The sequence below is a fragment of the Talpa europaea genome (genome assembly GCF_964194135.1).
Source record: "Talpa europaea genome assembly, chromosome: 5".
Lineage (NCBI taxonomy): Eukaryota > Metazoa > Chordata > Mammalia > Eulipotyphla > Talpidae > Talpa > Talpa europaea.
This window is the reverse complement of record NC_140071.1, coordinates 141,349,324-141,373,601: the sequence shown is the minus strand read 5'-3', so window position 1 is coordinate 141,373,601 and position 24,278 is coordinate 141,349,324. Positions and strand designations below refer to the sequence as shown.

Sequence of the window (24,278 nt, the reverse complement as noted above, 5' to 3'; positions counted from 1 at the left end):
GACGAATCGCAGGTGCCACTGAGCACTTAGCATGGCTGGAGCAGACTGCACCAAGGGCAGGGGGAGGCGGGTAGGGGCCTGGAGGGGGCGGGCATTGGAGAGACATTTACTCCATCACAGTGGTGGGCCCTGACTGGCACTTTGGTAAGATCGGCCCAATGCAGGCGGTTTGAGCCCCCTCCCCAGGTCATAGGTCAAAACCCTAATTGGAGACCGGGCATTTGGGTGATTTCAGGTTGTGAGGGTGCTGGCGTCGAGATAGGTTTAGTGCCCCCTTGAGAAGAGACCAGAGAACATTCTCTCTGCTCCCCCACGTGAAGGCAAAGCAACAAGATGCCCTCCCTCCACCAGAAAGAAGGTCCTCACCTGACCCCCCACCTTGCAGGCACCCTGACCTCGGACTTCCTGTGAGACATGAAGGCCTCCTGTTGACCCGCCCAATGGAGGACAGTTTGTGCAGGAAGCCGCAGCAGACTGGAACTGTGTGCATACGTGTGCTGCTGGGGAGGCTGGAGCAGCAGCACCAAAGATGATTATTTTTATGGAAATGAGGCTGTTGAGTAACTGCTGATTACTTGTGAAGGGCCTCTGTCTTTCTCCAAGGTTGATGGAGGAGTGGGGGGTCTTCCAGGCTGGCCTGCCCCCACCCCCTTCCTGCCGCTGCCCCACGGCTGCAGTGAGAGCAGCGCCGCCTGAAACACAGCATGCAGTTTCCTTGCATCAAAGGTAGAAAGTCTCAAGACAAACCAGGCCCTAGTAAGAGGTTCTGTGCTGACGTAGCACGGCACACAGAGATCTCTGTCTCTGTTCTGTCCATCGCCTCTCAGGGAAGGTTCTGGAAACATATTGTGCTCTGAGAACTGTTTAAAACTGATTGCAAGTATCTGCTCTCATCCTACCCCTCCGCATATTCATTTCCACAGTTACTTCCCCAGCAAATTTCAAACAAAACATGTTAACAGCCGGCCTAGTAAACAATCAAGCAGGTGGATAGGAAGGGATTTGAAACAGTCTGAAGACAGCAAGAACAACCTAGCCTCTGCCACTTCGTCAGGGAAAAATCCAGTACAGAAAGCTCACGACTCCCCTCCCCGAGGTCAGCACGTGCGCTGGCCGCTGCTGGAGGCCCGAGAGTCAGCCTGCGCCGCAGCCAGAGGCCAAGGCCAGGACGGGCGAGGGCCTCTCAACACCAGCGAGGTCCATGACCAGGGGCCATCACCTCTGAGACCATGGGGTGCCTGTTAGGTGCTCCCCCTCTTACTGCTTAAAGCACCTGCCTTTTATTCCATTTTGCAAATAAAGAAACAGACGGTGAGGCGTCAGCTCGCCCTTTAGGCCACCGCCAGCCTGCAGCTCGCCGCAAACACCACGGCTGGGGCTCAAACCTCAGAGACAGTGTTTTCTCTCCCAGTCTTTGCTGGAGACTGAGTGCGGAGGTCATGGACGGGGCCCGAAATCAACCTTGAAATCGTCTCCCTAGGCAGCCATCAAGACACAAGGGTTATGCCCTCCCGCTGCATAAGGCCCCTAGTTTGCTGCTTCTTCCTCTGCACCCCCTTCAAGATTTCATCAGAAACCATTCTCGGCAGAACAGTGCAGAGTCTCTGAACCCAGACGACGCCCCCTCCTTTCTCTTTCTCTCCTGTATTTACGTTTGGCTCCCTCTGCACATTTAGGGGAGCCAACCCCAAGCCCCTCACGCCCCTTGGGCCACACTCACCACAGATTGACCAGGAAGGGGTGCTCCAGCCCCTGCATGATCTGCAGCTCCCGGAAGACATTCCGCACCTCATCTCTCTCGATGCACTTCTGCTTGTTCATGTACTTCATGGCGTACATGGTCTTCGTGTCTCGCTTCTGCACAATGCACACCTGGACGAAGGAAAGGAGCGCGTCAGGCCGGCGTTCAAAGAAAAGGCAGCACCTGCTGCACCTCTAGCCAGCGTCCGGCTCTGAGGCGCGCTAGTGCACAGGTGGGGCTGAGCCTCGGGCTGCCCATGCTGGGGGAAGCGTCGGGCCAGGCTCATCTGCTCACATAGGTTCGCCCTGAGGACTGGCCACATACTGACCACTGGCAAAGACACGGCAGGGGGGGGAGACAGAAGCAGCAGCCCTGCCCTCAGGAGACCCCAGCACGGAGGAAAAGCGCCCTTCACACGGACATCCACAGCCTGGCCACCCGGGTGTGTGTGCACGCCGCAGTCCCCCGCGCCCCGCTGCACGCCCGCCTGAGAGCGCAGGCTCAAGGCCAGACAGTGAAGGCAGGAGCCACGCTGGGCGTGTGCCAGGCATCCGTCCCTCGGGCCCTGCTCCTCCGGGGGGAGGCTTCTCCCAGAATGAAGAATAAACAAACTCAGGCTGGGGAGAAGGGTGTTCTCCGACAGCGGGGTCGAGGGGAGCTTGGAGGAAGGTTAAGGGGTGATGGTGTCCTTTCTGAACACATTCATGCGGCGCCGAGCCACACTGATCCCCTCTGCGGTCACAGGGGAGATGGCAAAGGGGGGTCGGGGGAAGCAGCCCAGGTCCAGCCCTGTGCTCCTGACTTAGGGCTGAGGTGGATCCCTAGGGTGAGGCTAGGTTGGCCCAGCTACGGATGTGAAACGGCCCAGGGGCGCGCACCCCCCCCCCCAGGAAACTTATGAAGGGAGTAAGTTGGGGTGTGAAGCGGGCAAGGAAGGCTGTCAAGTTGGCCAGTGATGCATCGCCTGCTCTGGTCGACGCCTGAAAGCCCTTTGCTGGGAGCCAGCGTTCCTGTGGCGGTCAGCTCTAAACACAGCGAACCCTGGGAGCCGGCAAACCCCCCGATGTATGTCCCCAAACAAACACACCTGATTGATAGGAAATGAATAAATATTTCATTAAAAACAAATGGAGTCCACTTCTATTGCTGGGCAAGACGAAAATGTCCAGCCATTGTGTAGGGCAGTTCAGCAGTTACTTGGAAAGCGAATCAAACATTTGCCAGATCGTCCGACCTATGAGTAAAGCTCACAGGTATCAGCCTAAGGGACAGGAAATTCATGTCTATGCAAAGGGCGTGAATGTGTACAGCATCTTTCCGTAGCAGCCCTGAACTAGAAACAACACAAATATCCACCGCAAGATGGATGGGCAACAAGTTATGGTGACTCCAGACAATGGAAGACTGCTCGGAAGTGAGAGGGAGCTGCTAGAACATGCAGCAACTCTCTCGAATCAGAAATAACTTTATTGCATAAAATGTCATACAAATGCAAAAAAAAAAGAAAGAAATGGAGTCCATACTTGGAAGGGTATCGGCTTCCTGTCCAAGTATCATATTCAAGGATTTTGGAAATGACTCTTACAGAAGAGTAACAGCGGACGTTTCGGACTGAGGGAGTCGGGCACCTTGCCTGGAGTCATCTCAGTGGATACAGAACTCCAGCTCTGGCCACGAGGTGCTGGAACTGATGCTCCTGCTCTATGGATGAGTGAAGCCCAGCAACCCCCTGGAGAGCAGGCACATAAGTACCCCGAGTCCACGCCTGCGGCAGGTGCGGCCCTGGGGGGGCGTCTTACACACCTGCTGCAGCTCCCCACTCACTGTCCCTGCCCCAGGGCCTCTGCATCTGCCGCCTCTCTGGTCTAAGATGCTTGTCCCCCCACATCTTCCCGTGGTCTGCTTCCCTCTTAGCTGTCAGGTCTTAGCTTAATGGTCTCTCCCTGAAAGAGTCTCCCTGTGACCCTTCCCTCCGAGGAAAGCAGCGTGGCTCTCCCAGGTCGTGACACCGCACGTTTCCCACAGAGCCACGATCAGCATTAAGATCATCGTGTTTGTTTGCTGTTTGTCTGCTTGTCTCTCTTGTCGGTTCTGTGGCGTCGGGGGCCTTGTCCAGCTTCCCGACCACACCATCACAGATGCCCACAGTCATGCCAGACAGAGAAGACGCCACAACATTGACTGTCCGCCTTCAAGTGCTGCTGTCCTTCCGCGCGGCTCCCGCGCTCCCGAGGCCCCGCAACTTAAAAGATCAAACAGATTCCAGACAAGTCCAAATTCTTAAGGGAAAAATAAACCCTGGTGAGTCAAATGTTTCTGAACACTCAAGCTTATAAACACACACACACACACACACACACACACTCTCTCTTAAAAGCTAATCCCCCACTTAATTCCAAAATGGATTTGTTGCAGTCTGGGTGCTAAATTAGTGAGTCTGCTATTAATCAAATACTTTTTTCACACTATGGATTCACATGCAGATGTGAAAGTCTGGAATGTGAATGAGACGACTAATAATACGCTTGGTATGGAAATCATCATCGTTGCATAATAAGCCAGTGTGGAGTCTGGAATTATCATTTGTGCAACTCTTGCTCAATTTTTATCCAGAATCTTCCTTTGAGGGACATAAAGAGCTATTATCATATAACTTTGTGCCACTTTCTGCTATTTTATGTGCAGACCGCCTCTGGCTATTCTGTGAATTTTAATTAACTCCCTGTTTATTTTGTTTCAATGCCACAGCTCTTTAAGCAGAGAGACCACTTGCCAATCCAAGAAAAACACTTTTGAGCAAACTTCTCAGAAAGTTCTCCTTTCTTTGGAAATAATTAAGCCCTGTTGACTTCAAAGTTAACACAGCGTGGAACACTTTACCCTGAACTCTCTCTGCTGGCTCAGAAGCAAAGCTCCTGCTGGCTCCAGCATCCAAGGGTCAAGAGGAGCCTCCTCCAGCGAGGGCTGGAGGGAGGAGGGAGGTAATAAGAGAGGCAACTGGGAAAAGAGAAATTCTCCCAGTTGAGGCCCAGCAGATTCATTTCTCCATATTCAGTGGAAACACATGATTTGGGAACCAGGGTGACCGATACGTGTCAGTTGTGGGACCTGGGGAAAGTGAGTTCTGCTACTCGGAAGCTCTAGGCAGTTTGCAAACTGGCCAACGGAGGCTCACCAGCTGCTTGGCCATCGGAGTCTTCATTTATTCATTTAAGTCATAATAGTAATTCAGTTGTATTCTATAGGACACATGTGCAATGCTCCACCTACATGCATTTGTATATGCGTATGGAATTACAAGTGCGCATGTGTGTGCACTGCTGGGCTTTTTCACACGGGTCCCTCCTTGGCCCAAGCACAAGGTCCACACAGCTGGCACAGGCACGTCACATGCCCATCTTGGGGGGTCCCGTTTGGGGGAGGCGTTCTCCACGGGAAGGGGATGTCATCACAGTGGCAAAGGGGGCTGACATGCAGGCCAACAGTCAAAAGCGGCAGCCACTACTGCCCACCACGGTTCTCCTTGGCTTTCCATCTACAGAGGAACAGGGTGAGCCTCAGAGTAGCGGACGCACTTTCCCCAGTTCCCACAACTGCCACGTATCAGTCACCCTGGCTCCCAAGTCATAAGTGTTTCCACTGGATATGGAGAAATGAGTCTGCTGGCCTTGTCTGTCCAACAACTCAGTCATGAAAGGGTTGCGGAAGATTTTTGTAAATTCTTGCTAGAATCAAAGAATCGCCTGAGGCTCTTGATTCTGGTGTTGGGCCTTGGGGAAGCATGACTTCTCCCAGCATTAAAGTCAAATGAGATTGCTGGAAGGTCACATCGCTCCTTCCCGATAACCAAGGCCATTGTCACAGTCTAACAGCAAAACGTCTTTCTCCAAGACTCTTAACAAACGCCAGACGCGGGGTCTGCCAAAGGCCGAAAGCAAAGCCCAGACTCTCACCCGCTGTTGGGTGTCTCCCTGCACCCCGCGCAGCCCACATCCATCCTGCACCCAACGGCAGTGGCTCCCACTTCATCTGCCTCCATGGTGAGAGGCCACAACTACTTGGTATTTCAACCAGAACAAAGTGTCGCATGGCGCTGAGGTTAGCGGCCTCCTCTGGAATACTGGGAGTTGGAACATGCGCTACATGGATTTGGGGGTCAAGAAAGCACCACATCCCAAGAGTGGCCTTAAAATACAACCTCTAGAAAACTTGCATTTTTCAAAAGATTTCCTGTGGCCGTAGTTTAGATGCTTATGCTTGGATGACAAATTCCAGCAAAGCCTTTCGTGGGGGAAAGAAAAACTCACTCAGCATGGACTCAGCCCCATGCTGCTGGGAGGTAACCCCTAACTACGGCATCTAGAAAGGCTTCTGGGAGAAGGTCCGTTGCAAACACACGTGGAAACAAAAAATTAAGTGGAAACCATGAGAAACTAGTGCCCACACAAGAAGGGATTTTTCCCAGGGACAGAGTTGGCCACTGGGGACGGGTGCACCCACCATCTCCCTACCAGTGATGCTCCTGGTGGGGGGTGTGTCTTGCTTCACTTGACTTTGCTGCTGGCAGTGGCAACTTAAGAATGGATTTAGCCAATAAAGTGAAAGACATAAATTATAAGGTATAAAACATTGATAAAAGAAATTAAATAAGACACAATGGAAAGGCATCAGTTTCCAACATTAAACTGGAAAATTCAATATCATCAGACTGTCCCTAATGAGTCACAGATTCAATGCATTTTTGGATTGGCACTTTTTAGAAAATAGAAATCCCAATGGCATATTTTTAAAGAAATAGAAAAAATTGTTTTATTCACATAGAATCACAAAAACTGAATAGTCAAATCAATCTTGAGCAAGGACAACAAAGCCAGTGGCATCATACATCTTGCCTCAAAATTTATTACAGTGTTATGGTCATCAAAACAGCATGGCACTGGCATGAACCCAGACAGACAGACCAACAGGACAGAGTCCAGAAATAAACACACGCATATATGATCAACTGATCTTTAACAGAAGTGCCAAGAATACACAACAGGAAAAGGATAGTCCCTGCACAAATGGAGCTGGGGCAACTGAACACCCCTATGCAAAAGAATGAGACTGGACCTTTATGTCACATCATACACAAAAATGAATTCAAAACAGATTAAAAACTTAACCATTAGGACCTAAACTGTAGACCTCCTAAAAGAAAAGATAAGGGAAAGCTTTGCGATACTGGTCTTAGCAATGATTTCATGGATATGAGACTAAAACCACAGGAAACAAAAGTAACAACACACAAAAGAGATGAAATCAAACTAAAAAGCATCTGCACAGCAAAGAAACGATCCTGGAGTGGAAAGGCAACCTATGGGATAGGAGAAAATACCTGAAAAACACATGTCTAATAAAGGGTTCATCTCCAAAATACACAAGGCGTTCCTACAACTCAGTGGTATTTAGACAAAATATGAATGCCATTAAAAAAATGAGGCAAAGACTTGAATAGATTTCTCAAAGATGATGTACAAATGGCTGATAGATCAATGAAAAAATCCCAATTTATTAATCATGAGGGAAATGCCGATCAGACCACAAGAAGATGCCATCCCACACCTATCAGGATAGCTGTGACCGAGAAACAAAGACGAGGAATGCAGGCAGGGAGAAATGGCAGCTTTTGTGCACTGTTGGTGGAAAGGCAAAGTGGTGCAGCTGCTCCAAAAAACAGCATGGAGGTTCCTCAAAAATTAAAATTAGAACCAGCATATGATCCAGCCATCTCACTTCTGGGCTTTCATCCAAAAGAACTGAAATCAATATCTCAAAAAGATATTAGCATCCCTATTTCCTTGCAGTGCTATTCACCATAGCTTAGATGTGCTAACAAATTAAATGCCCATTGGTAGATGACTAGATAAAGAAAATGATACATATATGTGCCATGGAATATTACCCAGTCATTAAAAAGGGAGTCTGCAAAGTATGACAACATGGATGGATCTTTTTTCTTAATTAATATTTTATTTTATATAATTCTTACATCATTTTTTATTTTTTATTTTTTTTAATATTAAATTTTATTTTTATATTCCCCCATACAATTGCAAACGTCCCATTCTGACCCCAATCCTTCCCCTCCCGCCCCCCACCCCCCAAAAAGTGTCTCTGGTTCATAGTTTTTTGTTGATTTTGATTTTCACTTTCTTATATTCATTTTCCTGGTCCCTTATTTAAGTTTTCTAGATTCCTGCTATGAGTGAGACCATCCAGTATTTTTCTTTTTCTTTTTGGCTTATTTCGCTGAGCATGATCCCTTCCAGCGCCAACATGGATGGATCTTAAGGGAATTACACCAAGTGAAATAATCCAGGCACAGAAAAATAAGATACTGCATGATTCCTAATTAATGGACTTGATTTTCAGTCAGGCAAATCAATAAGCTAAAAAGATCTGCTATACAGCAGTGGGCAACAACAGTATAGTGTATGCTTGCAAATTTGAGAGGCTGTTCTTTCCCGGGTAAAATGTTCAAATAAAATGTGCACGTGGCAGGGAAGAGCAGCTACTGCCCAGCTCATAGTCTGTGGATTTGTTCCACTTTGCTCATTTAGATCCTCAAGGAAGAAACTACACTTGCACTCTTGAGATAATTACCACTGTAATTCACCTAAACCAGGGCTGCTGTGGTAATTTAATTTTTGGAATGAAATTACAGCAGATCGCGAGCAAACTCTTCGAACTTCCTTTCACATTTCCAATCTGGCAGGTCCCAATCTTTCTGTCAAACAGGAAACCGCCATGCCCAGCAACAACACAAAACAGACACACCAACACGCCCGCCAGCAGGAGGGGGGGGGTCAGGTCTCATGTTTTAGCGACAAAATGCTTACTGATTCGTAGTCTTACCTTCCCAAAACTCCCTTTGCCGATGGCCCGCAGAATCTGAAAATGGTCAAAGTTGACTGCAGAGGAAAAAAGGGGAGAAAGAGACAAATCAGATGTGCCAAGTCTTGTCCTGCTTCCTAAAAACCCTTCCTGACATTCCCCCCACCCATTCCACGTCATCGCGGGACGCTCTCATGGCAAACCCACAGCCTAGTGCACGCGAAAGGACGGGCCCACCCTGCCCCAACACGCATACTGGGCAGCTCACACCCCACTCATGACACCCATATTCGCATGAGGGACAAATCTCAGACCAAGGAGAAAGGATGTCAGGAAAATCACGTTACTTGGACCGCCAAATCCTCGCACGCGCTGTTACTGCCTCCTCCCAGCAGGCCTCTCCCACCTCTAGTCCTCATCTTGTGCACCTGGGACTCTGACACACCTGGCTGAGTGACCAGGAGTTAGTCCCGCCCTCTTTATGGACGGTGCCTCCCTGCTGGTGACTCTGTGGAACCCTTGGCGCATCTGGAGGATGAAGCGGAAGACCCACACCCTTCCCGCCGCCGCCCTGCCTCGCGCCTCCCGTTCATGTCCTGTCGCCAGAGGAGGCTCCCCATTCTTGCCTTCCACAGCCTCGCCTGCTCGGCACAAAGGCCCACAAGGTGCAGACACGCAGCTGACTCCAGCGGACGCCCCGTCTTCCTGCTACTTGACCACACGCCCCTTTCTGAAACACCTGCTCGGCACCCTCGCCACAGCCCACGCCACGGTGGCACTTCCCGTGTCCACCAGCGTCATCTTCCCAGCCATTAAATGCGGGAGTCCACCTAGCGGCCCCGATGAGCTTCCTCTTCTCACCGGCTGCAAGGCGCCCTCACTCCCTCACACCAGAGGCTCTCCAAGGCACCGCTTCCCGGGCCTCCAGGCGACTCGTCCTGCGGCCCACCCACGGCTCCTCTGGAACTTCGTCCAGGGTAAGTAAAGCATCAGGCTTTTCTGCCCTCCCGCCATTAGGACTGATGCGGGAACCCTGTGGTCCTGAGCGCACGCCTGATGCCTGATGGCGGCACCTGGAGGAGGGTGTGGGCACGTGTAGGCGGGTGCGCCTGGCTTGAGACGGGGCTTATACGGGCGGCGTCACGGGACGCTGGAGGAAGAGCAGAGCAAAGGGGGGAAGGGAGCACAGCCCACGAGAGAAGGCCGGGGAGCCCAGAAAGAGTGAAGACCTGGGGGTCTCCCCGGTGGCTCAGTGGTTGAGCGCCCCGCTGTGAAGCTGTCCGCAGCCTCTGCAGCGCCGGTTCGATTCCCGGCCGGCCAGGGAGATTCCCACATGGCGCGCAGACCTCTCCTGCCTCGGCCGCTGCTCCCCTCAGCAGTGTGCTTCGGTCCTTCTGCCTGCTCTGCTCCCCGCTCTGGCTCTGGTGAATCCTCTCACCCTCCCGCGCTTCTGACCTGTACCCCAGCTCTTGTATAAATAAATAAATCTTAAAAAAAAAAAGTGAAGACTTGGTGGGGGGCTGGGAGGCCTGCCAGCCCCCCTGCCTGCCGTGTACCTGGTAAATCCCAACAAAAGCCTGAAAAGCCCCCGAGGGCTCCAGGGCTCCTCCTTCACCCCATCTGCTCGGGTCACAGAGATCCTGCTCCGAGTCCCCCTGCCGCTACACTTCGACACCACCCTGGACTCAGCACGTCCAGCAGCCATCTGACCGCACAAGCGGGCAGCCTGGAGCTCACCCCGGACACCCCTGACCCCCAACACTCAAAGCCCTTCCTCGGCCCTTCTTCCCTCTCTGTCTCGCGTCTGCCCACCTGCGGTCACCGTCGGGTCTAGCCCTCCATCACCGCTTCCTGGGACAGTGTCCTCCCTACCTCTCCCCTGACCCCCGTCCCCACCCTTGGGTGTATGCCCCACGCAGGTGGCGGGGGGAGTCCATGTGCACCCCCCTCCAAGTCCCCTCCAGCGCTTCCTGGTTAGAGAGCAAACTCCTCCCCCGAGCCTGACACCATCAGGCCCTGTCACCTCTCCTGCCTCCCCCGCCCACGCTCCCCACGCCACTGAGCTCCGGATACACGTGCTTGTTTCTGCGACGCCATCAGCCACCCCTGTGCCTTCAGTGCTCTTGACTTGGCCCAGCATTTGTGAGTGCGGTTTGCTCTCCATCCTGCATCCAGAGAAGCTGCCCTCACCCTCCAGCCCAGACTGCGCCCACGTGCCCCCCTGGCCCGGCTCCAGCAGACGCCACACGGCATCAGTTGCCAGGCTCTTGTGAACTGATCAAGGTCACTTCCCCCCTGGACTCGAAGCCCCCTGAGGTCAGAGGCCAAGTCTGTTCTCTCCGCCGTCTGCAGCACGAACACCGTCCGATTTTGCCAAACAGTCATCAGACAAAGGCATTATTGAAAGCAAATCTCCATATTCATGGTGCCGAGCACGACTCCTAGTACATAATGAATGGTCGGTAAATATTTTTGAATTAGATTGAATTACAGCACTTCCCAATAACTTGGGAAGACACGTTATTTACAAAAGATAAAGTAAATTGATTAGTTCATTGCATTATGGGGGCGAGGATGTGGGGAAATGAATAAATGCAATTAGTTCCCTGTGTATGAAACTTAGGCACTGGAGAGCAATTTTCTTGCATTGTGCTCCTGCCGAGCAGGCCGAGCGCCCGCTGCGAGCAGAGGCGGGGCTTGCAGTGAACTCCAAACTCTGGGCTTGGGCCTAGACAGCTGGTTTCCTTTGAGAATAACTTTCCAAGAAGAAGAAATGCCCTATTTTTTTAAAGATTTATTTTTATTTATTTATGCATAGACTAACTGGGGTGCAGGCCAGAGGTGCGGGGGGGTGAGAGGATTCACCAGAGACAAAGTGGGGAGCAGAACAGGCAAATCCACTGAAATGCACTGCTGAGGGGAGCAGCGGGGAGACAGGAGAGGTCTGCTGCGCCATGTGGGTAGCTCCCTAGCCGGGGATCGAACTCATGATGCAGTGGCTGGTGATAGCTTCATAGTGCTGAGACTTTAACCCCTTGCACCACCAGGGAGGTCCTGAAACGCCCTATTTTTTAACCTCTTTCCCATTTGACAAAGATCAAGGAAGAGAGAAGACAGGCCAGGCCGGCACCTGCGTGTGAGCAATGATCCCTGGGCCCAGCAACGCAGCTGGGTCCTGGCAGGCTGCAGGCTGCTCCACGACCACCTCTCAGGCCGCCAGAGACATTCCTCCAACACCCCTTATTCTGGGGAACTACTACAGCAGGTCCTCAAATAGCACCTCTTCGTTCAGCATGGTTTTCTTACAAGGTTGTAAGAAAAGGAGAAATCCGGGCAGACACTGAACAAGGCAACATAGTGGAAGACCTGGCTTCGTCACTTGTCATCTCGCTGAACGCCACTTTCCAAGGACCTGCTGTCGGGGTTACATGAGGACCACTGCCCTTGGCCGTGGACCCTCAGCTCGGCGCGTGCTCCCGTGAGGCTCTCCCACCCCCAGCGGCTGCTTTCTCCTTGGTGCTGTCTCGGAACCGTCTGCAGGCATCTGCCCGGGACAGGAGAGCCCAGCCAGGAGCAGACTGCTAGGTCTCACCCAGCCCTGCCACCAATTCAGGGTACCCACTCCTGGGCCCCACTCCTCAACCCAGGCTTCATCCCTTTTAGAGGCAGGGGCCCGGCTTTATTCCTTCTGGAGGCTACACCCGGCTCTATCTGCAAGGGCCCAGGTTTACGTGCTTAGAGGGAAGGCCCGCCTCCCCACCCTCCTTATTGAAAGCCCCCCCTTTTTTTTTGGCTTGTAACTGGGAAGGGGTATTAACCACAAAGCAAACTGGCAAATGCCAAAGGCTGTTCTCCTTTTAAAAAGCAGCATTACAATGTGAACAGACTCACTCATCTTGATCCCCTACAAAAACGTGCGCTCCCTGGGGGCATCTCGGTCACGTAGGGAGCAAGGGTCCTGCTGGACACTGGCCGGTTAACTGCACTCGACTGATTTGAGCGACTGAGCACAAGGGCCACGTGTCCAGTGAGGTGGCCTCCCCGAGACCCGGCATTGGGCCACCTCCCCAGTGGGCCTGCAGGAGGGCACCCTGAATATGGACGCGCCCACACTTGGTCCATGAACAGAAATGGCGTCCTCACCTTCTGTGTGAGGTCAAGCCTAAGGCTGGTCCCAGAAGCCAGAGGGCTGCTGGCCCCCAGCAAGAGGAGTCGCTGGAGCTGTGGGGAGACAGAGTGGGTTTCTAGCGGGGCCACCCCGGTTTTAGCATCCCTGGTTTCCTGCGTCCGTGAGAACCCCACAGCCCTGGGGAGACCAGGACAGTTGGTCATCCCTGGCTTTTAGCTCATTACCTGCACCCCTTGAAGAAGCCAGAGCTCTGTGGAGCTGCCCCCACACAGGCAGGTGGGGCACAGAGGGGTGCATGTGTACAAAACAGTGTCTTTTCAGACCACCAGACGCTTGGAGCAAGTGGCCAGGGAACATGTGATCAGCGCACATTCAGGCAGAGACAGGTGACGTGGCGCTGGCCCAAGGCAGAGCCCGGGGCATCGTGACCTTGTCTAAAGCCACGAGAACTTGACACCTGCCTTCAGGGACATCCCTGAACAATGAAATGTCACTCTGCGGCTGCTGGTTGCTCACCAAATTGCTGTGTGGCCACCCCACCAAGTTCACCTCTCCCTTTTCACCTGTTGGGGAGCCTTGGGTCTGGCTTGGAAGCTGGCCCCAGCCCTGCAAAGGCCACCCCCTGAGTCTCTGGGGAAGGTGGTGGGATTTGCATTTCTAACAAGTCCCAGGGGATGCTGATGGTCCAGGGAGCCGTCTAATTAATTTGAACAATTCTGTTCCCCACTTTCTCAGACACTTGTATAATTGGCAATGGTCTTGTGACGGGGTCTAATCTATGAGATCTATGTAGAGGATTCGTGGGGATGTTTCCAGGAAAGCATTTTTCCCTTATGAAAAGGGACAGCCACAGCTGGAGTGACTCTTCACTTCAACTCTCCCACTTCTTCCTGCTGTGAATATGGATGTGATGTCTGGTGCTGCAGCAGCCACCTTGTCACTATGAGACAACAACACAAGCAAAAGGTCAAGACAGGTACAGAGAAGTCAGTCCTGTTGCTAGACCTTAGAGGTGATGCCAGTAACCACCCACCTCTGGATTCTTATAAAAAAGCAAAAGAACAAAACAATCTTTTTGCTCAAGCCTCTAAGGGTCAGGTTTGCTGTTGCCAGACGCCAGAGCATTCCTTTCTGGCATGCAAACCCAGCCGCACAATAGAGGCTTAGCACATGCTAGCCATTTTACTGTTGGATTTCCAGTTGTGACTTACTGAAGGCCAATGAACAGTAATTTGGGGTATAAACACGGTGGCAGGCTGGAGTGGAGGACAAATCCTCACAAGTGAACAGGACCGGGGTGGACTCTAGCAGAGAAGAGTTTCATGGGAAGCAGAGCTGGAGGGACTAGTTAGCTCTGTGGACAACAATATAGTCAATTCAGTAGCTCCCTTTTCACCACCTCTCAGAATAAATTTCCAAGATAAATGAAGCAATAGTCAGGAGCATTAAGCTCAGTGCCGGAAAAGAAAGGCATCCAGCAAACACCCGCCCCTCCTTCCCCGGCACGTGAGAGCACCGTGCAGGGTGCGACAGGTCACCTACTTAGACAGAGACCACGGCTCAGAGGCCACACCGGGGCGGCCGCCCGAAGAGTGGGAGCACACAGGGCCACGTGTGCATCCTGCTCATGGAACGTGCAGGTGACTCCGCCGCACCTCCCTGCATCCGTCCCTGCCTGTCCTAGCACGTGGCCCGACTGGGCCAGCCTCATCCTGGTCCCCTGCGCACAGGTGCAGTCGCCTCCAGGTGACACAGACTGAGAGCAGCTGGTGGCGCCGACAGGACTCCTGGCAGCGTCCACTCTGGCTGCGGGGCCAGCGCGGGAGCAGCTGTCTCTGTGGCGCCCCGTCCGCGCCCGCCGGTGCTCAGCACAGAGGAGACCCGCACTGGTTAATCTGAGCTGCGGCCGCTTCCTTCCGTCTCATTAAAAAGCGTTTTGTTTTCTGGTTGATAAATGTGTTTCATAAATCCCCAAAGCCTTTTTTTGTCACTCCACATTCTTATCAGTAAAAACACTGACTCCATAAGCATTCAGGACGCCACGTGCCCGACTGATGAAGGAAAGACTTACACGCCACAGTCGCGGGGCAGGCGCCGACGTGGGGGCCGACGCGAATGTGGCGTGTCTGATAAGGAGGCGTCGAGCACCTGCCCGGGCGGAGGCGAGCGGGAGCCGGCGATTCCTGGAAAGCAGAACTCAGCCCCCTCTGCTCTGCACCGGTGTGTTCATTTCCTCCTTCCACAGCAAAGACTCACAGATGGTGGGGATGACCCCACTGGAATGTTTTCTCTCGCGATCGTGGGGCCCAGGGGTGCAAATCAGGGTGTTGGCGGGTTGTGCTCTCTTTGGGTGCACGAGGGAGGGTCCTCGCCGCCTCTTCCAGGCTCCGGAGTGCCGGCCGTCCCTACCCCGGCCTGTGGCCACGGGCGCCAACCTCGTCTCCGCGGTCCCGCCGTCCCCCCGTCTGTGTTCTTCCTCCTCTTACAAAGACACCAGTGGATCCGCCCACCCAGCACAGCCTCATCTTCCATGGCGATGCCACAAAGACCAGGCTCCCCAAGGCGGGGACCTCCTGAGTCTCAGGGGCCATCATGTTGCAGGGCGCTGTTGAACCCTGTGCGCCCGGCCCAGCAGCCGGTCCGGAGGAGCAGTTCGGAAGTGAGGGGTGAGCAGAAAAGGAGCCCCAGGGCGCATGCCTGCATCTGAGCTGCAGAAGCAAGAAGACATTTGGGCGACACAGTCATGTCGTTTGCGTCGTCTCGGCAGCGGGGGGAGGAGGGAGAGACTGGGAACTGGGAACACTTTAAGGGGGTAATGGAGTCTCCGCAAACGGGCAAAGAAGCGACTTCTGCGGCTCCAGGGACCACGCGGTTGAGAGCACAAGGACACGCGGCTCTGCTCGCCACACGTGCCCCCCAGTCACAGGCGGAGACCCCCTCTGAGCCCCTCACAACGGAGATCTTCTCGCCTGATTGATTTTATAAATGGACACTTCACAGCAGAATCCGCGGCCACAGCACCCCTCGGCCGGCGGGTGCTCAGCTCTGTCCGCTTCCTAGAACAACCCGCAGCAGGAGTCAGAGAGCCGGCGTGAGGGAAGGGAAGAGGAGCTTTCTGGGAGGCCTGTGCTCCCCGCTGCGGGGAGCAGGCTGCCCAGCACACGTTTCCAGAAAGTCGCTGAGAGCAAGGCCAAGCCAGTCCCTCGTGGCCCCATGGGAAGGGGCAGCTGTGGCCTGGCCTGAAACCATCCTCGGCCCCAGCTCACCCGGCCTGACCGCTCCCGGGACGCTCGCCTGCCGTTCTGATGTCCAGGGCCTCACGCCCAGGACAAGGCACAGAAAATGCTGCTAAATGGTGGGGCGACTGCAGGCGGGGGCCTTTAGGGGTCATGGGCGAGCCCCATGACCAGGCTCAACCACAGCATCAGGCCTGCAAAGACGGCGAAGCTGGTTCTGGGCAGCAAACTAACCTTCCTCTGTTACGTGCCGAGCAGGCACACGCAGACACCACACACAGGAAACACAACCGAGGTATGAAAACTTCAGGGCGGGTGGGAATAGGGGAGATTAGGAAAACAAATGTCCCACAGGCTCCTGGGGTGCGGGCGGGAGGTGACCATGAACGAGGTGTCAGGACAGACGTGGCTATGGTGACCCCAGGGAGGCAGAACCAGGAGGCAGAACCTCCTGCCCCTCCCCCCGGTGCTGGTGGGGGTCACATGGTATTCAGACACGAGTGGCATCTGTGAGGGATCCACCTGTGGATGCTGGCCAGGTGCTGGGGGGCAGCGCTGGCCAGGACAGGCTGGTCCCCACGTCAGGGGAACTTCATTCCAACCTGCAAGCTGACGAGAAAGTCAGTAAATAAGGACATCTGCAGCGGCAGTCCAGCGGCAGGGTGGAGTCAGCCCGTCCTGGGGCGGCGACTCTCCACAGGAGGCCCGCGCAGATGAGCTGAGCAGGGGGCTTGTGAAACAGAACCCAGAGGGAGAGCGGTCCCCAGCATCCAGGTTCTAGAAGCACGGCAAACATGCTCAGCCGCGGGTGCAGCACACGAAAAGGTCCCAGGGCAGGACAGCGTTTGGTGTTTTAGGACCAGGCCAAAGGCTCGTGTGTCTGGGGCAGGGAGCCGCGGGAAGGGCAGGAGCGGTGTGTGCCCGGCTGGCCATGCTGACTGAGCTGGGAGAGAATTCAAAGGCAGCAAAAGCTACAAGAGCCCCACGCGGGGGGTGGGGGGAACGGGGTGGGGAGTGACCTAATAGGTTTCCGGACAATCCCTTCTGTGGCCGGGGAAGTGGGTGGGCTGGCAAACGGGAAGGTTGTGGGTTCAGACTGCTGCGGCTCCATGAATCCCACCCTCACGACCTTCAAGATGCCCCTGGGCCAGGTGTGGCTCTTAGCCTGCCATAGCAATGAGCTCACACCTGCTCCCTCAGGAAGCTGAGCCCCAGACGTGCCAAGAACCTGGCCCGGGGGACAGAGGTCAAGGGACAGGGCCAGGACTTGTCCCCAGGCCAGGCCAGCTCCGGAGCCTGAACTTAAAACCACCAGGCTCACGTGACTTGGCCCAGACCAGGTGACAGCAGTAAAAACGAAGGGAGCACACCTGTCAGAACGTGGGTTCTGACGAAAGCCAGCACAAGCCAGAGATGGAAGCCTCATGAGAAAAGTGAGCTTCCAACTCAGAAAGTCTCTCTTCTCCACTCCCTCATGCCCACACGCCCTCATGCCAGCAGGACCAGCTATTGAGCCTGCAGGACTCAGTGTGAAATGACAAGGCACGGCCCTGCTCAGAAAGGAGTCAAGCTGTCAAGAGCCCGCCGGGCATTCAGTCAGCCAGGGGCCTCGGGGTGCGCGGCTGCGAGAGAGGGTCCACGTCACGTGCCACGCGCCACGAGCCGACCTCGCCCCGGGTGGCACACACAGGTGAGGCTCCGCGCTGGGCCACGCCACGCCACGTTTTCCCGAGAATGTTTGGAAGGAGCCGGGCTGAGCCGAGAAGAGGTCTGGAACTTGCTTTAAAGCCTCTGGAGACAGCAGCGCCCGCAGAGGCGGCGGCAGCAATGTCAGTCTGGAAGTCCCTGGTCACGCAGCCAAGGACTGTCACCTGTCAGCCTCTGCAGCAAGTGCTTGAAAGGGCGCATCATAAAATAATCCTTCTCTCACCTGAGGGCCCGACCTTCCTGCCTCATGCCAGATGCCCAGGAGGCGCGGCTAACAGGAGCAGACTCCCCCCCACCACCATGTGCAACACCCTGAGTGCATCAGTCCATTCTCATCCTCCCGAAACCCCCAGTGGCCGCTACGCCCGCTTTGCAGCTCGGGACAGACGCTAGGGACAGTGAGCGATGGCGGAGCTTCCTACAATGGTTGGGCCTCCCGCGGGCACAGTTCTCTGTGCTTCAGCAGCATCTCCATCCTCATCTGACCCCCACCAGCCTGGGGGCACGGGGCGCAGCGCAGGTGCGTGTCCTGGGCCCCATGAAGGGTGAGCAGCCTGGCCAGGTGCAGCCGCGCTGCAGTCACCGGCCGCCCAGCTGGGTGGGGGTCACCCTCGGGGGATAGGGGAGCGCTTCTGGCTGGGGCCTCCACCCTGTGCCTCCCTGGAGGGCCGTGGGGAGCACAAGCCTGCAGGGTGGGGGCTCCAAGGGCTCGTGTGCAGCTTCCCCTGCGGCCACCTCCCTCGTCCATCTCTCGCCTCCTCTGTCTTCCCTCCTGTTTGCACCGGCGCCCTCCTCTGGTGCTTGGAGGGCCCGCGGGGCCCCGGTCGTCTCCCTGGACCCGTCAGAAGCAATCGTGCAGGCTCCCACACGTCTCCTCCACTGATGGGGCCCTGGGGAGCTGTGGGGGCTGTGGTGGTCCAGGGACTGGGCCCCGCTGGCCAGCTGTGTGCCCATCAACACGCGGGACCAAGGGCCTCTGCAGGGTCCTGAGAGCAAGACCTGGGTCTCGCGCGTGGGCCATGGAGCCAGAGGAGGATCTGAGCACCCATGCCGGGCGGCTGGTGACGCGACACGTGCAGAGGCACCCTGGGGACCCTTGCGAGCCCTGTGCTCCCAGCCAGACAGAACTGCAGCTTCACTGTTAGCTTCCAAGACAGACGCCAGGTCTCCGGGCACGTGGCCAGTCCCTCTCCCGCGTGCGAGTGGGTTTCTTACTAGCCGTGATGTGGTGGAGCTGGCCGAAGAGCCGCTCGCTCCCTGACTTGGTTCATTAATGTGGAGGAGCTGGGGCTGCAGCGGGTTCCGGAGGGGACACTCCTGGGCACCGATGTCTCTCTCTTTCTCGGAAGACGGAGGGAGTTCTTAGAAAAGATCTGAACTGAACAAAGGTGAGTGCTACCTCTCTGCCCAAGGCTCCTTTTGCAAGAAAGTCCGGCCCTGGATACAGGCGCCCCTGGGGGAAAGTGTCATGAGGCACCGCCCTGCGTCTGCGTGTTTAATGGGAGCTTATCCTGGGGTGCTGGCCGTGGGATGTGCTGCAGACGGGAGGAGGCACCGGGCGTCACCCCTGCCCTCCTGGAGCCCAAAACCAGAACAGGAAACGGCCACGACAGTCTCGCCTGCGCCTTGGAGACGGGCCGGGCCTGGGTACGGAGAGAACCGCAGGGATGGATGCACCTGGGTGCAGGGACGGCTCCTTAGCTGTGAACCTTAAACGGAGCCCAGAGGAGGCAGGGTCAGAGGGAGGGCAGGAGTGCAGGAGGGGAGGACTAAGGAGCACAAGAGATTATTCCAAGCACAAGAATAGCAAGTTCACAGACGCTGAGGGGCCGTGGTGCACGGTGACGCTGGACAGGCGGCCCAGGCAGACCTCGCTGCCTCCCAGGCGGGGACAGAGATGTTCTTCCTGTCCTGAGAAAGGGGTTTCGCGTGGCAGAGGGGGGGAGTGGGTGTGGGGGGACCCATCCATCGGGAGGAGCTGGGTGTTGCTGTGTAACAAACAAGCCCTAAATCTTGTCATAACAATGTTTGCTTTTTCATTCACTCTCTGTGTGCACAGCTCAGCTGCTGCTCTCACGTAGGGGCCCAGCAGTGGAGTCTCTGTCAGACCTGCCGGATATCTTACTCCTTTGGATCTGTCTGTCTCTCCACCCCATCCACCTGTCCATCTGTCCTCCCATCCACCTGTCCACCTATCTACCTGCCACCTGTCCATCTATCCACTTGTCCACCTCCACACCGATCCACCTGTCCACCTATCTACCTGTCCGCGTGTCTATCCTACTGTTCTGTTTCCCCGGACAATCCTGACTATGACAGCCCAGGCACAGGCACCGCTGGATCCTGCCTCTCTCCCACCTCAGTGCGCACACAGCAAGCGCTGCCTCTCTCTGTTTTCTCTGGTGGCGGGAGTCTGTCTGTCTGCCCTGCACAGCAAGCGGGAAATGCCTGGAATTAAAAGTCCCTTGGGAGCAGCCCCGCCCAACAACAGTGGGCATGGGTGGATCAATCCCAAGTCTCCCCACTGCCTCCCCAAATCCACAGGTGCCAGTGGAGGCTGGGCTGACAGCACACCCTCTCTGGCTGCCTTTCCTTGCCAGCTCACGCCCCACCCCAGACAAACCATACTCATGGGGCCCGATCTCGGGGGCAGGCGGCAAGGCCCACGCACATGGTTCTCCACCAGGGCTATGCAGCTCCTCCCAGCACAGCTCCCTCGCCAGGAAAACGAGGCATCTGTACAGGCACCCAGGCCCTCCTCAGAAGGGGCCTGGCGCTGAACACTGCGGGTGCGCGCGTGTAAACTGCCTCTGCAGGTCTCCATTCTTCAAGACTAATGAGTGATTCAGACTTAAACATAACCATTCCCTCCTAATGACTGTTTCAGTCACTCTTCTGCTTTTCCTGGGGATGCTACATGTGGCTCTACTCATCTAAAGGGCCTACTTCCCGGAGCCAGGGACCACAGCGAGGGCAGGTGGACGGTTTGCAGGCGACCCGGAAGCTCAGGACGTGGGGAGACATGAGCTGCCTGTGAACTGGAATGGGGCGTGAACCAGAATCCCTCACTCTGCAAGTCGTGAGACCAAGTGACAGACAATAAATAGAAAAAAATGGGATATCCCCTGTCTCTCCAGGTGTTGACTCTACAAGTAGCTTTGCCGCAAGCAAATCTTGGGTCCAGATGATCTCAGTGGTGAATTCTCTCACTGTAGCACAAAAGAGCCCCGAGACTATGTAAACTCAGGAAACAGAAAAAGGGGGAACATTTTCCAATATGTTCTATGAGATCATCAAAACGTGAGGACATTTTAAGAAAGGAAAACCGCAGATCAATCTGACTCATGAATATAGATACAAAAATCCTCAATGAAATAGCATCAGTCTGAATCCAGCAAGACGACGATTACTGAGGTAACATCAACACTACGCAACGCTAAGATGAGCTCACACAGCAACAGGTTCGGCTCATCAGAAACAGAAAACTGGTAACATTAACAGACGAAAGGGGAACAGGAGCATGTGAAATCATTTTAATTGTTGAATAATAGAAGTATCTACGGCAAAACTACAGCAAACATTATACTTAATGGCTCAATATTTAGAGAGATTGGCGCGGGTGGGCATGGAGGAGAGGGCAGCGTGTGGGGTCTGCGTTATAAGCACCCGTGGGCACTGAAGACTCAGTGGACTCAAATCCATTCCACCGTCAGGAATAAAGATCTTCCATGGAAGCAAAATCTCGGACTCTGCAATGTCCTCGGACAAGGTACAAAATGGATTAGCCTGCAGGGAGCAGACGTGCCGCCAGTAATAAGACCCTGCCCGGGATGGGAGCACAGGGATGGCAGGTCGGTCGGGCACAGATAGACACAGCAAAGCTGGGGGCACAGCCGCGGACACGAACGATGAAGCCCGGGACAGAAGCGACCTCCCGTGTCAAGACGACGTGGACTCGCTGCTCACCGCTTCTGGAGGGCCCAGCGGAAGGAGCAGTTCCATCACCTGCGGCTAAGGCGTGCGGAGCGGGGATAATTGTGCAACAGATGGGCCGGCGGGCCCGAAAGAGTTACCATTATAAGAAAGGAAACAGCTTGAGGTCCCCGCAGACGGGAAAACCCAAGCTTCTTACATTTGGGCCTGCCGCAGTCCAGAGGATGGCGTGTCACAAATGCCAACGGAGGCTGCTTCTTGGGGGCATATTCCACAGCACCTATTACCATTCCCGGCAAAATTCAAAGGTTTACAGACATGGAAACTGAGGCACGATGGTGTCAGCAGCTCCACAGAGTCACACGGCCAGAAGGCGGGGGGCGGGGGGCGCTGTCCACCCCTCCCGGCACCCGACTCACAGGCACACACTCCAGAGGCAGCATCTGAGACCTCTCAGAGTAACAGGGGTGCTGGCTCGAGGGGACGCTGGGAGACGGTCCAGTGCGGGCCGAGAGAGGACCGGGGGCTCTGCCAGGAAAGGCTGCTGAAGGAAGGCGCTCAGGCTCGCTCGCCTCGACAGTTCCCGGATTCAGCCACCGCGCGGCCCTCCCTGAGCAGGACTCTGCACAGCCGAGCCGCCCTCGCGGGCACCACCAGGAGCGCCAGCCCGATGTGCAGCTCCGCAGTCCACATCACTCAGGACTGGCAGCTGCAGTTTTACCAGGGCACCGCCTGTGTTCCAGCCCCAGAGGGCGAAATGCAAATGAAAGAAATGCTTTGTGTTTGGGGGGAAAAAACAACAACAAAAAAACCCTTTCAGAAGCGCAAGTCGTTAGTCTATAATCGGGGTACAAGATGGGATAAATTTTCTATTCTATTGGAGATGCTGATGAAGGAATCATTTCTTTCCTTTTATTCTTGAAAAAAGTAATGGTGTTTCCAACGAACTTTCATATCAATAACGGTCCTAATTATCTATCGCCTCTCTGTAAGCTCAGTGCCTTTTCTTTGGCATAAACAAAAGAGGTAATTTTAGTTTTTCTTTCCTCTTTCTTCTGCTGCTCCTCCTCCCTTTCCCTCTCTCCCCCTCCCTTTTGGAGACAGCACTGCAGACAGAAATTCCTGAGTCAATGTACCAGATCTCATGCTGCAGAGCAGTGCAGACCCTCCTGGGAAGCTGCATGGTATGTCCCAGATCTTTCTGGAATGGTGGCATCTAAGGGTTGGAAGAAACCCTGCTGCTTGCACCAGTACTCTGACAATGCTACCTCTCTGACCAGAGGTCCTCCACCCTTGGTTTGAACATCACCTGTGGCCCAGGACAGGTGTCCATCCAGCTCTGCAGAAGGTGCGTGCTGCAGCTGGGGGTCTGCACTGTGCACCGAGAACCTAGAGATGGTTGACTGCACTGGCCTTGTCACTTCACAGCTGTGTGGCCTCGGGCAAGTAACACAATCTCTCTGGGCCTCCTATCAGAGCATATCGATAGAAATCCTCTGATTGGTGTTTGTCCTAGTTAGGGTCTAAAAGAACTGAATTAGAACTAATTTTTTAAATCTCAACATTTCACAGACACCCAGATTTCTGACTTATTCAGTAATCATCCCTGGAACAGGTTCCTGCAGGCATCTGGAGCTGGATGGTGGCGGCCCACGCTGGCTGGGACAGGGTCCTACTGAGACACAGGAGCCAATGATTGAAGGGAGGGGCCCTCATTCCTGTAACTGCTGTCCCCTGAAGGCAGCTGAGCTGGGGGCCGTGTCACACTTCCAGCATGATACTCTAATTGGTGTGAGGCCTTAATCCAGGATGTTCTCTCATCCTTCCAGACCAAGTTCGCACAGCAGCTCCTCTAAAAGTCTCTCTGTGTCCCTAACTCCCACTCTGAAGCAATCTTCCTCCTTTCTCTTCCTCTGACTCCTAGTCTCAACCCTGCACAATACTTTTCATATTCTGTCTTTTACTCTGCTTAGCTGCAAACACACACACCATAGTCTGAGAACTTCTAACTCATCTCTTTTTCTAGTTTCATACCATCTCTCCATGGTGAGCAAAATAATGGTCTCCCAAAGATGTCCAAGTTCTAATTCCTAGGCCCTGTGAAAGTAATATTACATGGCAAAAAACAACCTAGGTAGCAGGTGGAATTCAGTTTGCTTATCAGTTCACCTTTTCTGAAATTTTCAGTGTAATAAGTGAGGTTCTTAATGTGAAAAAGGAAAGCAGACAAGTTAGAGGCATGTAATGTGCAAATAACCCTACTGACAATCACTGGCTTAAAAAGAGAAGGGGGCCACGAGCCAAGGAATATGAGCAATTCCTAGGAGCAAAAGAAGGCAAAGACTAGCTTCTCTCTGGAGGCTCGAAAAAGAATTAGCACTTCTGGGCCTCCCCGGAGGCACAGCGGTTGAGCGCTGGGTTGCGAAGCTTCCCGCGGCCTCTGCAGCGCCGGTTCGATCCCCGGCTGCTCCCCGGCCACTGGAGGAGGGTCCCGCATGGCGCGCAGACCTCTCCTGCCACCCGCTGCTCCCCTCAGCAGTGTCCTTTGGTCCTTCTGCCTGCTCTGCTCCCTGCTCTGGCTCTGGTGAATTCTCTCACCCTCCCGCGCTTCTGACTGTGCCCAGTGCTTGTATAAATAAATAAATAAATAAATCTA

The 24,278-nt window shown here is 54.5% G+C and overlaps 1 protein-coding gene across 2 annotated transcripts in view; it reads right to left on the bottom strand.

Moving 5' to 3' along the window:
* STK32B (serine/threonine kinase 32B) overlaps nt 1-24,278 on the bottom strand; it is a gene marked incomplete at its 5' end in the record, with an annotated part of 156,031 nt that overhangs the window by 99,024 nt on the left and 32,729 nt on the right. For both annotated transcript variants that reach the window (XM_084233442.1, XM_084233443.1), the window contains 2 exons: nt 1,721-1,872; nt 8,639-8,694. In XM_084233442.1, coding sequence (XP_084089568.1) covers nt 1,721-1,872; nt 8,639-8,694 — 208 coding nt within the window. The remainder of the gene's footprint in view (nt 1-1,720; nt 1,873-8,638; nt 8,695-24,278) is intronic.